Below are 11,389 nucleotides of genomic sequence, written 5' to 3' on the forward strand. Positions count from 1 at the left end.
CCCCCCCCCCTTCCGCCACCACACCCACCTGGCCCAGCATGGGAAAGTTGACTGGCAGCGAGGCGGAGATGAGGTGGCGGTGCAGTGTGAGGGCCACGCGCTTGGAGGCGGGGTCCACATACAGGATGCGGGCCCGCAGGCGCTGGTTGGGGCTGCGGGCCGGGGGCGGGGCCAGGGCGCGCGGGGGGGCAGGGAGGGTCAGGGTTGGCACCGTGCAGCGAGGTGAGCAGCAAGGTAGCCCTGGCGGCCAGCGGCTGCGGCGCCAGCAGCGCCAGCGGCAGCAGATGTGGAGGGCTGGTGCCTGAGAGGGCGGCGGCCGGTGTGCGGCTCGGGCCGCCACACACATCAAGCATCAGCCCAGCAGCCCAGCAGCGCCGCCGCACCTGAACTGCTTGCGCCAGTCGGCCGCCAGGTCAGCGCCCAGGTGGAAAGGATCCACGGTGCCGCTGCGGGCAGGGAGGGGCAGGGAGGGGCGGGCGCTCATGGCAAGCGGGTGCTCCCGTGTGGCGCCGGCGCCAGCAACATGGCGAGCCGCCCACTGCCCAACCGCCCCGCCAGCCAGGCTGCAGCAGGCTACAATGCTTGGCTGCAGAGCCACCAACACCACCACCACCACCAGCAGCAGCAGCAGCAGCACAGCCCGCACCTGAAGTATGTGAGGAAGGAGCAGAGGAGGCCGTCTGACAGCACGTTGCGCACGCGCGCCGCCACCAGCTGGCCGGGCAGCAGGGAGCCTGCAGGGATGGGGCGTGTGGGCGGGGGGCTGCCGCTGCGTGGATGGTGGGGGTGCGAGCCCGGGCCCCCCGGAGGCGGCCAGGCCGCCTGCGGCTCCGGTGCAGCCTGCGCCACAGCGCGTCAGCTCACCACCTCCGCCCGACCAGCACCAGCCGCCACCACAAGGCACTCTCTCCCCCCACCCCACCCCACCTATGTTGAGCCCCTCCCACTCGCGCGCTACCGCCATCGCCACCGCCTCGGGCGCGCACACCACGCCCAGCACCGAGCCGCCGCCGCCGGCGGGCTTGGGGGCGCCCCCCGGGGGCACAGCCACATCCAGCAGCATGCCTGGGGCCAGGGCGCGGCCCGCCGCGGCCGCAGCCTTCTTGGGCAGGAAGCCGCTGACTCCCTGGCGCGGGGCAGGGGGGGGAGGGGCAAGGGTGCACTGGGCCAGTTAGCAGAAATAAAGCTCGACAACGGCATGAGCGCCGCACTGCACCTGCTTGCCAGCCGGGCCGCGGGCAGGCAGGCGCTGCGGCAGCGGCAGGGAGCTGCGTCGCTGCGGCTCGCGGCCTCACTTCCACCCGCCCAACAACCCACCACACACACACACACACAAACACACACACACACACACATGCCAGCAGCAGCAGCACCCACCTTGACCCCCAGAGCCAGCAGGTATCCGTGGTCCTCCACGCTGCTCACGCAGGCAGGCAGCGCCAGGCCCTCACGCAGCGACTCCGGCCCTGCAACAGGCGGCGGCGGCGCAGGCGGGGGGTGAGCGTGTCTGTGGCAGGTTTGCGTGTGCGGGGCTGTCACCAGCTGGGCTGCCGGCAAGGCAATGCGGGGGTGGAAAGGCAGGGGCTAGGGCCACGCCCGTGCCCGGGACGCAGGGCAGGCGGGCAGGCGGCGGGCGACGGCAGGCGACGGCAGGTGGCAGGAGGCAGGGCGCACCCAGGCCGGCGTTCATCTTGGAGACGCGCAGCGACAGGTCGACCCGCTTCTTCTTGGCGCCGCCGGCGCCGCCTTCTGCGGCCGCTGCCTTCTTGGCGCCCGCCTTGCCGGCGCTCTCACTGTCGCCGCTGCTGCCGGAGCGCAGGGCCACCACCGTGCCTCTGACCAGCTGGCCGATGGTGAACAGGTCTGTGAGAGGGGGCAGCACCACCTCTGTCGCCGCCGCCGTGCCCGCCTTGCGCTTCTTTCCGGCGGCAGCGGCGGCGATGGCGGCGGCGCCGTCCTCGCCGGCTGCCTCCGCGCCGGCGGCCGCCGCTGCCTTGCTCTGCCCCGCCAGCCAGTCTGAGGCCTCGGCGTATGCCACGTGGCCCCGCAGGCCGTGCGGCAGGCTGACCACCAGCTCGCGGGGCGACACCTCGATGACGGCGCCCCACAGCTTGCACCCGCGGCTCAGGTTCTGCAGCAGCAGGAGGGAGGGCGGTGGCAGCGGTGGCGGTAGGCAGCCACAATCATGCATGGTTGCGCGCTGCTGGCCCACCGCCGCTCTCGAGCTGCAGCACCCATCAACCGCCGCCTGCCCGTCACCCCTTTCACACCACACCGCCACGCACACACCCCTTTCTTCAGCCAGCCAGCATCACCTTGAACTTGAGCAGCTCCACAAACTTGGGCAGCTTGCCCTGCAGGGCCAGGCCGGAGAAGAAGGCATCCTCCTCGTCGCCGCCCTCGCCGCCCGCCACCGCCTGGCCTCCCTTGCGCCGCTTGCCGCCCTTCTTGCCGGACAGGAGATCCGCCTCTGCCTCCGCATACGCCTCCTGCAGGCGGGTGAGGCGTGAGGCAGCGTGCGGAGCCGTAGCACGCAGGCACGGCACGAGAGCAGCCTGGCGGCGGCGGCGGCAGCTGCCGCCACCACCGCCGCACATCAGGCGGTGGCAGGCAATGGCGCTCTGCGCCTCTGACCGATTCATGCCCCTCCGCGAACGCCAGAAACCAGCCCTGAGCGTGAGGCATGCAATGCATGGCGGCCAATACATCCCAAAACACTTTTTAGACTGCACAATGGATTATGTCGCACCTCCTTTAGCTTTCGCTCCACCACAGGGGCCAAGCCGGAGCCTCCCCCTCTCACAAACGTTTCCTCCTCCTCAATCGCCCCCGCCGGGGGCCTCTTCTTGCCCATCAGTGCTGGTTTTAGTGTCCAGGCCTGCTAGCAGGCGGTGATTGAACATGGTTTGAAGCTGACGTGGGAACAGGCTGGCGATGGCCCTGCTCCCGGGGGCGCTGAATGCGCATCTGCCTGCTGCTAGGTGATGGCGGTGTCACCACACCGCATTGATCGAGCTGCAAGCGTCTTGTGAGTTGGGTTGGCCTTCGGCTGGCTCAGAGTTCCGCAGGCTGTGCGGGCTCCCCTCCATCCCTCACGCCTGTGACGCACTACGACTCTGCGAGCCTTGGCTGCCAGCGCTGGCGGGCCGGCATCCCACTGCCGCCGCCGCCGGCCCGGTTCCGACCCGTGTCGCCGTCCGCTAGCCCCGCGCCACAATGCGGTTTGAAAGCAGCGAGGCGGAGCGCGGCTTCCGCCAGCACTTCCATACACAGCGCATTGCCCAGGACCGAGCCTTTGCCATCACACAGGTGGGCACGTAGGTGGTGGGGTCGGCGGCGCGTTGGTTGTAGCGGCTGTGTGTTTTGGCGTGATATCAGACCCACCAATGTCAATCAGCCGCGCTGAGCAGCGCCGGATGCTTCCCCCACGCCCTGGGACCTGTTTGCCAGCCCAAACCCAAAGCACAATCGTCACCGAACCCGGAGTTGCCTCCCAACCGCCCGCAGGCCGCCATCGCGATAGTTCTGGCGCTGCGCACCCCCGCTGGCGTCTCCCCTGCCATCTCCCTGCTGTTCTGCGGCACCCACGCCATCTCCCTGGCAGTGCTGGTCTTCTCTGCAGCCAAGCGGTGCACCTACGTCGCCCTGCGGCCCTACCTGCTGGCAGCGGCCCGGGCATTCAGCGACCTGCTCTGCCCGCAGCTGGTCTGGCACCTGGCTGCGCACGCCGGCGGCACGGCGCAGGGCGCTCACGACACGTGGCCAGGTGGGCCCAGGAGGCTGGGGCTGGGGACTGGGGATGAGGCACGAGGCCATCCCCCGCCACTTGCCTGCGGGGCTGTGTCCGGCCGGCAGCAGCAGCCCGCCGCTTTCACATGAAGGAGGCGCCGGCCGCGGCGATTGAGCGGTGCCTGGCCCGCCTGCTGCCCTCCCCCTGCCCGCGCACCTTGCTTGCAGCCTTCTGCCTCCTGTGGGTCACCTGGTCCCGCTGGGGCGCCCAGCTGCTGACGCGTGAGAGCAACGCTGGCTGCCCGCGCCGCTGCTCAGCCCACCTGGCGGCCGTCAGCTGCAGAAACCAGCTCTTCGGCGCCCAACCTGCCTGCCTGCCTGCGTCGCAGCTGCCGCGTAGCCAGTGCATGCCAGCAGGCCTGCCGCCTCCATTGCTGGTTGCGTCCACAGCCGCGTGGTGCCCGTCCTGCCTGCAGAGCTGGGATACCTGCTGCCCTTCTATCTGGAGGCTCTGCTGACTCCCTTTGGCACGCTGCTCAACATGCTCAACAACAGGAGGCTGTGCAGGTGCGGTGTGGAGGCTGTGCAGGTGGAGCACGCCTGCAGCCAGCACTCGGTGCACGGTGTAGCGGCTAGGGAGCCGTTCCGGGTGGCGACAGCGCACATGGTACCATGCCGGCATGCTCTGCCTGACACCACCCACCACCTCTCCCGGCACCCCTTGCCTGCAGGCTGCTGACGGTGACGCAGGCGCGGCAGCGCCCCTTCTTCTGAGCGGCGTTCAAGCAGCTGGCCACACGCCTGGCGGTGCCTTTTGAGGTCCTCTTTGCTGCGGCTCCTGCGGATCGGTGCCCCTGGGCACGCAGCGGCGACGGCAGCGGCGAACTGGGCGCTGGGCCTGCCGATGCTCCCTGCCCGTGGAACATCTGCACCGCTGCCGCCGCCGCGGGCGGCGCCGGGGCCGCCACTGGCCATGCCTCGATTGCCCAGCAGGCAGCTGATGACGTGGCGACCTGCTACTGCGAGACGGTGTTTGGGCTGTCGCAGCTGCTGCTGTCGCTGGTTCTGCCGCTGGCGCTGGCGGGGTATGCCGAGGCGCGGCAGCGCCGGCAGTACGCCGCCGCCTCGCAGGCCGCGGAGCGGCACCGCTACCCGCCGCGCAGCCGGCGGCGGAGCGCCGTGGAGGCGGCGGGCTGGGGCGTGTCGTACGACGGCCTGCGCCTGCTGGGCCTGGTGGCCCTCATCCAGGTGTGCATGGCGTGTGTGTTTGGGGGGGCTCCTGCCTGTCCTGTGTGGACGCACAGGATACTTTGGCCCTGGATCAGCGGGAGGTGAGCTGTGCTGCCGCGGCTTGCCGACCCCCTCTCCCTGCCTCCCTCCCCTCCCGCCCCCTCGCAGTTCCGCATCTTCCTGAGCCTGCGCTTCAGCATCTGGCAGCAGCACACGTGGGCCGGGGCAGACGTGCTGCCTGCACCCGCAGATGACGGCGCGGCGCCGGCGGCGTTGCACCAGGAGCTCTGAGGTTGGCCAGTGCACTTGCACACAATAAACTCCCAGTGGGTGGTGATATCGTGTACCGCGTGTACTGGTTGCAGTTCCATTCTTCCTTCTTCTTTTCACACACTTCCAATCAGGGTTGCTTGGTATGACACCACAACCCTGTGCCCACCTCCTCTGTTGAATGTCATTTCCCTGGAATTTACTGCAGCGCATAATTGCCCTTTCCAATCACACTACTCTTGCTGCATGATCTATGTGTGTGCAGCGTTCTGAGCAACTGCCCCAGATCCCTCTCAGCCTTCTTGCCCTCTCTGCCATCCCTCTCACCCTTTAGCCGCGGCATTCCAGCAGCTTTGGTACCCATTGCAATTTTCAGATGCACATGCCATGTAGACAGCATTTCAGTCGTCGAGAGGGCATGGCATTCAGGCACGAACACGCTACCCAGCGCTGCCGAGAGGCCAGCTGCGGCAGGGGAGCGGGCAGAGGCAGGCAACACAGCCCTGCACCCGCTGCGCGGCAGGGGCCGCGCCATCCAGCGCACCACTCTCCCGCCGCCTGCCCACGAGGTCACGCCTTTTTGCGTGCAAGCAGCGGCACGCCATCATCGCTGTCGCTGCCTGCACTCAGCCGCTCGGGGGGGCGGGCGGCGGGGGTTGGTACACGTATGCACTGTCGGTGTCACTGCCACCACAGGCTCCCAGGCACCAAGAAGCAAACACGGCAGAGTGGACAGCAGCCGGCAGCAGCATCAGCCTGCAGCGGCAGGCTGAGGCGCACCGCTCAGGCCGCCATCGGTGAAGGCCACGTCTCGCGTGGGCGGCGGCTTCCTGCCAGCCGCCGGCGCCGCCTTCTTGGCCGCTGCCGGCTTCTTCTTGGCTGCCGGCTTCTTCTTGGCGCTCTTGAAATCGGACGATCCATCTTCATCCTCGCTCATTGCTGCACACGGCGAGGTGCAGGGTGGGCGAGGGGCATGGGGAGGAAGTAGCTGCGGCTCCTCTTTCTTCTCAGCGGTTCTGTGTCTGGTTGGTAAACTGACGCACATTGCGGTGGCAGCTGCGCGCGACAACAGCAGGGAGGCGCTGCCCAGCCCCGGCTGCCCGGCGCGCACCTGCCGTCGCCCGCTTGCGCTTGGCCGACGAGCCTGCCGCCGCCTGCTTCCTGGCTGCCGGCTTGCTGGGCGACGGCGCGCCCGCCCTCTTCTTCTGCGCGCGGCGGGCGGGGGCACAGGTGGCGCAGGCGGTGCTGAGAGGCGGCAGCGTGCAGGGACCTGCACGCTGCCAAGCCAGGCCAGCACGAGCTCTCTAGCTTGCCCAGCTGGCACACGCTGGCCGCATGCCCTGCTGCCTGGGTCCCCCCTTGCGCGCACCTGTGCCTGCTCCACCACCCACGCCTCCGCCTCCTCCCGCGGCAGCAGCCCGTGATGCACGCACCACCGCGTGGCCATCTCGCTGCCGGGCCGCTGCTCCTTGAGGGAGGAGTAGAAGCGGCGCAGGGCGTCCACCTGCGGCGGGCGGGGAGGGCGGGAGTGGGCGCCGGGCGGCGGCTGGTGGGCTGAGGTCTGGGGAGGGAGGCCCCAGGCAGGGAAGACGGCAGCGGTGCCAGCAGCAGCAGCAGCCTGGCCCTCCTACGCTCGCCACCGAGCAGCCTGTGCCCCCCACCTCCCCGCCACTCCATCCAAGCTGCCCATGCCGGCCAGCCCGTGCCCTTCAGCCCCCTGCCCGCCTCTCACCTCTGGCGGCGTGTCCCGCGTCTGGCCTGGCATGTCAAACACTTTGCGCTCCTTCTTCACCTTCTCCCCTGCCGCCGTCACGCTGCCGTTGCCGCCCTCCGCCTTCCTCTTGCCGCCCGCCGCCGCCGCCGGCTTCTTGGCGGCGGGCTTGTCGGCCGCCGCCGCCGCCGCCGCCCGCTTCTTGCTACCGCTGCCCGGCTTCGTCTTGCCTCCCGATTCGGGTTCCTGCTGGGCAGAGGGAGGGGTTGGGGTTGGGTGTGGTGAAAGGGTGCCTCCAAGCCAACACCGACCAAATTGGTTGGGAACCAACTGACCCCCCGACCTTGCCCCGGTTTCCCGCCTGCCCCGCGCCTGCCCCCTGGGCAGCGCACCTCTTCCACCGTTGCCTTGCCACCCGACTTTGTGGTGGGTTTCTTTTCGTTCTGGGCTTCGGACCAAAGAAGGGGTTGGGGTGTTGCGGTGCGGGGGTGGCCGGTGGGCCGGGGGTGGCGGCGACACGTCGCAACACTGGCGACAGCGCTGCGGCCGCTGCTGCGGCAGCGATGGCACCCCCAATTGCCGCGCTGGGGTTGCTGAGGCGCTCGGATCAACCGTCCTAAATCGTTGGGAAGGAGGGCTCCCCGCCAGGCCACCCCACACCTACCCGGCTTGCCCGCCTTGCGCGTGTTGAGCGGCACATCGTCCTCCTTGCTGCTGCCGTCGTCAGCTGCTGGCTCGGGTGCGGCACCGGGCTTTCCCTCCTCGCTCTTGAGCTCGGCTGGCGCAGCAGCGCGCAGGGGTGGGCGCGGGGCACACAGCAGTGTCGGTAGAGTCGCGGCGGAGGCAGCGGCGTGGCGGCGGCGGCATGGCGGCGGCAGGAAGGCGGACTGCTACAGCTCCATCGCGCTGCTGCCGGGGCCAGAGGAAGCAGTTGCGGCCGTGCGTAGGCTTACAGGGCTGTGCTCGGGCTCCCCCAGCAGCCACACCTGGTTTGGCGCCCCTCATCTGCGCCAGTGGTATTCCTTCGTCGCTGCTGCTTTCCGTCATATGTTTGCGGGCTGGGAAGGGCAAGGGCGATCGGCGGGGAGCGGCAGTGGTTCGGTGTCGGGGGTAATCGGCAAGCGTCTGCCGCCTGCTTTCAGATGGCTAGGGGACGACACAGAGGGTGGCCGATGACGCCAGGAAGGCCGCCTGGCTTGTTTGGCAAAACTGCTGAGCTGGCGCAATGGTTTTAACGCGGCCCCACGATTTTGATCGTTTCAACCGCTTTGCGGCCTTGAAATCAACAACCCACGTACCTAGACAACACCTGGACCGGTTTCAAGGTGGAATCCGAGTGGGGAGGACGGTTGTCGTCTGGCCATGAACCTTCCTGCCCTGCTCTTGGGCATAGGCTGTCTTCTATCAGCCTTCCAGAACGGCCTGGCGGCGCCAGAGGTCGAGTTCCCAACCATTCATCTGCGGACCCGTCAAATTGACACAAAGGAGGAGTTTATGAGGTGAGGGGGCGGCTGCAGGCTCCTGTACCAACCCCGCCGTGCTCCTCGGAGGCGCCTGCCCGCGGCTTGCCGCACCACACAACCCGCCGCCGCCGCCGCCGCGCCGCCGCCAGCTTCCGGGCGCGCCAGGCGCCGCCACCTGGCGGCAGCAGCTGCCGGTCAACCAACCACTCGTCCTGGATGGATGGCTGCATGCGCAACCCACCACTTACAACAACGCCTGCGCTCATCGCTGTCGCAGGCACCAGCGGCGGCTGCTGGGCGAGGCCGCACTGCCCGCGCCGCCCACTCCCCGCCACCACACCGCCAGCCCGGCCTGGGGCGCGCTGCGCGGCGCGCGCCAGTGGCTGCTCACGCACCGCCCCGACCTGAGCCAGCCGCAGCAGGCGGCGGTGGTGGCGCACATAGAGGCGGCGGGGTGCCACGTTGCGCACTACCTGCCGCACCACACGCTTGTGGTGGTGGGGCCCGCCGAGGCGGCAGACGCGGTGCAGCAGCACGAGCACGTGCTGTGGCTGGTGAGCCGGGTGGCGGCGGTGGTGGTGGTTTACATGGTGCATTGCTCTCCTTCCCGTGCGGCCTGCATGCCGGCCGCCAACCCAAATGTGCGACGCCCCCGGCACGTGCATCACCGCCAGCCCCTCCACGCCGTCCCGCCTGGCTTCACCTGCAGGGCCTGCACGAGCAGCGGGACAAGCTGGCGCCAGAGTGGCGGGGCCTGCTGCAGCAGCTGGAGCAGCTGGCGCCGCAGCTAGAGCGGTTGGCCGCCCTGGGCCGGAGCGCGGGCGCCAACGCCACGCAGGCCGCCGCAGAGGCGGCAGCGGCGCTGCGAGACTCGCTGCCGGCAGCTTCTGAATGGAATGCCGCCGCCGGGCAGCTGCTGGTGGGTGCAGTGGTGGCCTTCCCCGGCCTTGCAGGGCCCACGCCCAAGCGCGCCGCCGCGGGGCCGGTGGAGCACCAGCAGCGCTCGCGGCGGGTGGCGCTGGAGCGGGAGCGCCGCGACGCCGGCGCCGCCGCGGCTGCCGACTGGGCGCCGCCGCTGCTGCAGCGGTTTGGGGCGCGGGTGCGGCGCGGCAGCGCAGACGCCGCCATAGTGCTGGCACCGGCGCAGCGGCTGGCGGAGGTGCTCGACTGGCTGGCGCAGCGCCCCGCCACGCACTGGGTGGCGCCCGCACCCAAGATGCGGCTCAACAACATCCGCGCCAGCACCATCTCTCAGGTGCCTGTGAACACGTGTGTGGGCGCTTGTGTGGGCGCGTGTGCGGGCGGGCTGCTGTGGCGCGGGAGGGCAGCTGGTCAGGCGGCTGCCTCCTCGGGGACTGGCACCTGCTAGCTTGGTGCGGGTGGATGTGCAGGTGTGCAGCGGCCTGGCTGGCGCTGCAGCTGCCGCTGGCGCCGTCCCCACACCCTGACGCCGCCTGCCTGCCGCTGCCCTGCCGCAGTCTGCCCAGCCCAGCTCATCGGGCTCTTCAGGCATAGACGCCGCCTACCACCCCATCTGGGCGGCAGGCATCACGGGGCAGGGCCAGGTGGTGGGGTGCGGAGACAGCGGCATAGGTGAGCGGGTCGGCGGCGCAGATCGCCGCGGCCTGGCGGGCAGCCTGGGACGCGCCACCGCTGCCGCCGCTGCTGCTGCTGTTTTTTATTTGTGGGTGCCCCGGTTGCTGCCGTGCGGGCTGGTTTCCCTGTTTCCCTTGCCCGGGCACACCTTCCCACCCCGCCGTTCAGCCTGCCTCCCTCCTCTTTAACCCCCACCCCCTTGCGCCATGCAGACCGCTTCCACTGCTTCCTGTCCGACCCCGCGTTTGACGGCAGCGACCAGTGGCAGGCGTCGGTGACGCTGCAGGACGGCATCCGCACTTTGGACTCCACTCAGCACCGCAAAATCAGGTGTGTGTGTGTGTCTGGGTGGGGGGGGGGGGCTTAGATTGGGGTCTCGCCGCGGGTGGCGCTGCGGCGGGGCATATGCTGTGGCAGCATCGCGTCGCTGCTGCATGCGCAGCCGTGCTGCGGCGGGTGTGGCTGGCAGCTGCACGGGGCGCGCCGCCAAGCCGCCCAGCCGGCCACACCACCGGGGAGGTGCCGCAGTCCCGCTGGCTGCCGTCCCTGCCGCCCCACCGCCACCTGCTCCTCCTCCTGTGGTCCGTGTCGCGAGTACCTATGCGGCTGTCCAAACTGTAAGCACAACCACTAAAGGAAAGCCTGCTCCCTGCCCCCCTGCCCCCCATGGCCCCTTCCTCCCCCGCAGGTACCACCGCGCCTATGGCGACACCGAGGACTCCAACGGCCACGGCACGCACGTGGTGGGCACGCTGGTGGGCATGCCCTACGGTACCACCCTGGCGGAGGAGGCGGCGGAGGGGTACATCGGCATGGCGCCAGACGCCAAGGTGGCATTCATAGGTGGGGGCACCACGCCCGGGCGGTACCGGCAGGGACTCCGCGTGGCTGGGGTGGCTGTGGGGCGGCGTGGGTGGGCTGCTGCGCCGCGCCGGCGCCGGCGCCTGCAGCGGCCCCTGTATGGCGGTGGCTGGGAGCGAAGCGAGTGCGCCCGCCATCCGCGGCCGCCCAGGCCTGCTGGCCGCTCATCCGCCGCCGCCGCCTGCCTGCCCCTCGCAGACCTGGCTGACAGCAGCAGCGACAAGATCTTCACGCCCTCCGACCTTATCGGCGGCTACTTTGGCTTCACCTCCGCCGTGGGGCCTGGGTGCACTCGGTGGGTGGGCGGGCGGGCAGCTGGTCTTGCCGGGCAGGCCGGGGGGCGTGCACCGTTTTGGCAGGGCGGTGCGCGGCGGCCGCCGCCGCCAGGGCATCGCGGCCGGGCGGGTGCGCTTGGGCGGGGTGGGTGCACCTGGCCCACCCGCGGGACACGCTCCACGGCCGCTGGCCGCGTCCCTTCCTTTACCACCGTGTCCCTGTGCTTCTCTTGCCTCTGACCCCACCCCCCCCC

At 70.1% G+C, this 11,389-nt stretch overlaps 4 protein-coding genes across 4 annotated transcripts in view; 2 read left to right on the plus strand and 2 right to left on the minus strand.

The window, feature by feature from the left end:
- CHLNCDRAFT_145628 (hypothetical protein) overlaps positions 1–2,854 on the minus strand; it is a gene marked incomplete at both ends in the record, with an annotated part of 9,364 nt that extends 6,510 nt beyond the window's left edge. Inside the window, 8 exons of the mRNA XM_005848135.1 lie at positions 25–152; positions 384–446; positions 647–734; positions 928–1,126; positions 1,378–1,466; positions 1,675–2,131; positions 2,316–2,489; positions 2,750–2,854. Of these exons, the coding sequence (XP_005848197.1) occupies positions 25–152; positions 384–446; positions 647–734; positions 928–1,126; positions 1,378–1,466; positions 1,675–2,131; positions 2,316–2,489; positions 2,750–2,854 (1,303 nt within the window). The remainder of the gene's footprint in view (positions 1–24; positions 153–383; positions 447–646; positions 735–927; positions 1,127–1,377; positions 1,467–1,674; positions 2,132–2,315; positions 2,490–2,749) is intronic.
- Positions 2,855–3,216: 362 nt separating this feature from the next.
- On the plus strand, positions 3,217–5,250 carry CHLNCDRAFT_52212 (expressed protein; the record flags this gene model as incomplete). The annotated part of the gene is made up of 6 exons (XM_005847965.1): positions 3,217–3,309; positions 3,508–3,766; positions 3,958–4,011; positions 4,206–4,296; positions 4,596–4,977; positions 5,128–5,250. The coding sequence occupies 6 exons, from the start codon at positions 3,217–3,219 to the stop codon at positions 5,248–5,250; spliced, it is 1,002 nt and encodes a 333-aa protein (XP_005848027.1).
- A 730-nt stretch (positions 5,251–5,980) lies between these two features.
- Positions 5,981–7,987, minus strand: CHLNCDRAFT_145630 (hypothetical protein; the record flags this gene model as incomplete). Its single annotated transcript, XM_005848136.1, has 7 exons — positions 5,981–6,168; positions 6,341–6,434; positions 6,599–6,733; positions 6,962–7,186; positions 7,333–7,388; positions 7,605–7,718; positions 7,927–7,987. The coding sequence occupies 7 exons, from the start codon at positions 7,985–7,987 to the stop codon at positions 5,981–5,983; spliced, it is 873 nt and encodes a 290-aa protein (XP_005848198.1).
- Positions 7,988–8,302: 315 nt separating this feature from the next.
- Positions 8,303–11,389, plus strand: part of CHLNCDRAFT_145631 (expressed protein) — a gene marked incomplete at both ends in the record, with an annotated part of 11,746 nt that continues 8,659 nt past the window's right edge. Inside the window, 8 exons of the mRNA XM_005847966.1 lie at positions 8,303–8,439; positions 8,681–8,957; positions 9,113–9,658; positions 9,882–9,996; positions 10,212–10,329; positions 10,688–10,842; positions 11,059–11,135; positions 11,248–11,284. Of these exons, the coding sequence (XP_005848028.1) occupies positions 8,303–8,439; positions 8,681–8,957; positions 9,113–9,658; positions 9,882–9,996; positions 10,212–10,329; positions 10,688–10,842; positions 11,059–11,135; positions 11,248–11,284 (1,462 nt within the window). The remainder of the gene's footprint in view (positions 8,440–8,680; positions 8,958–9,112; positions 9,659–9,881; positions 9,997–10,211; positions 10,330–10,687; positions 10,843–11,058; positions 11,136–11,247; positions 11,285–11,389) is intronic.

Source organism: Chlorella variabilis (genome assembly GCF_000147415.1).
Source record: "Chlorella variabilis unplaced genomic scaffold CHLNCscaffold_9, whole genome shotgun sequence".
NCBI classification, from domain to species: domain Eukaryota; kingdom Viridiplantae; phylum Chlorophyta; class Trebouxiophyceae; order Chlorellales; family Chlorellaceae; genus Chlorella; species Chlorella variabilis.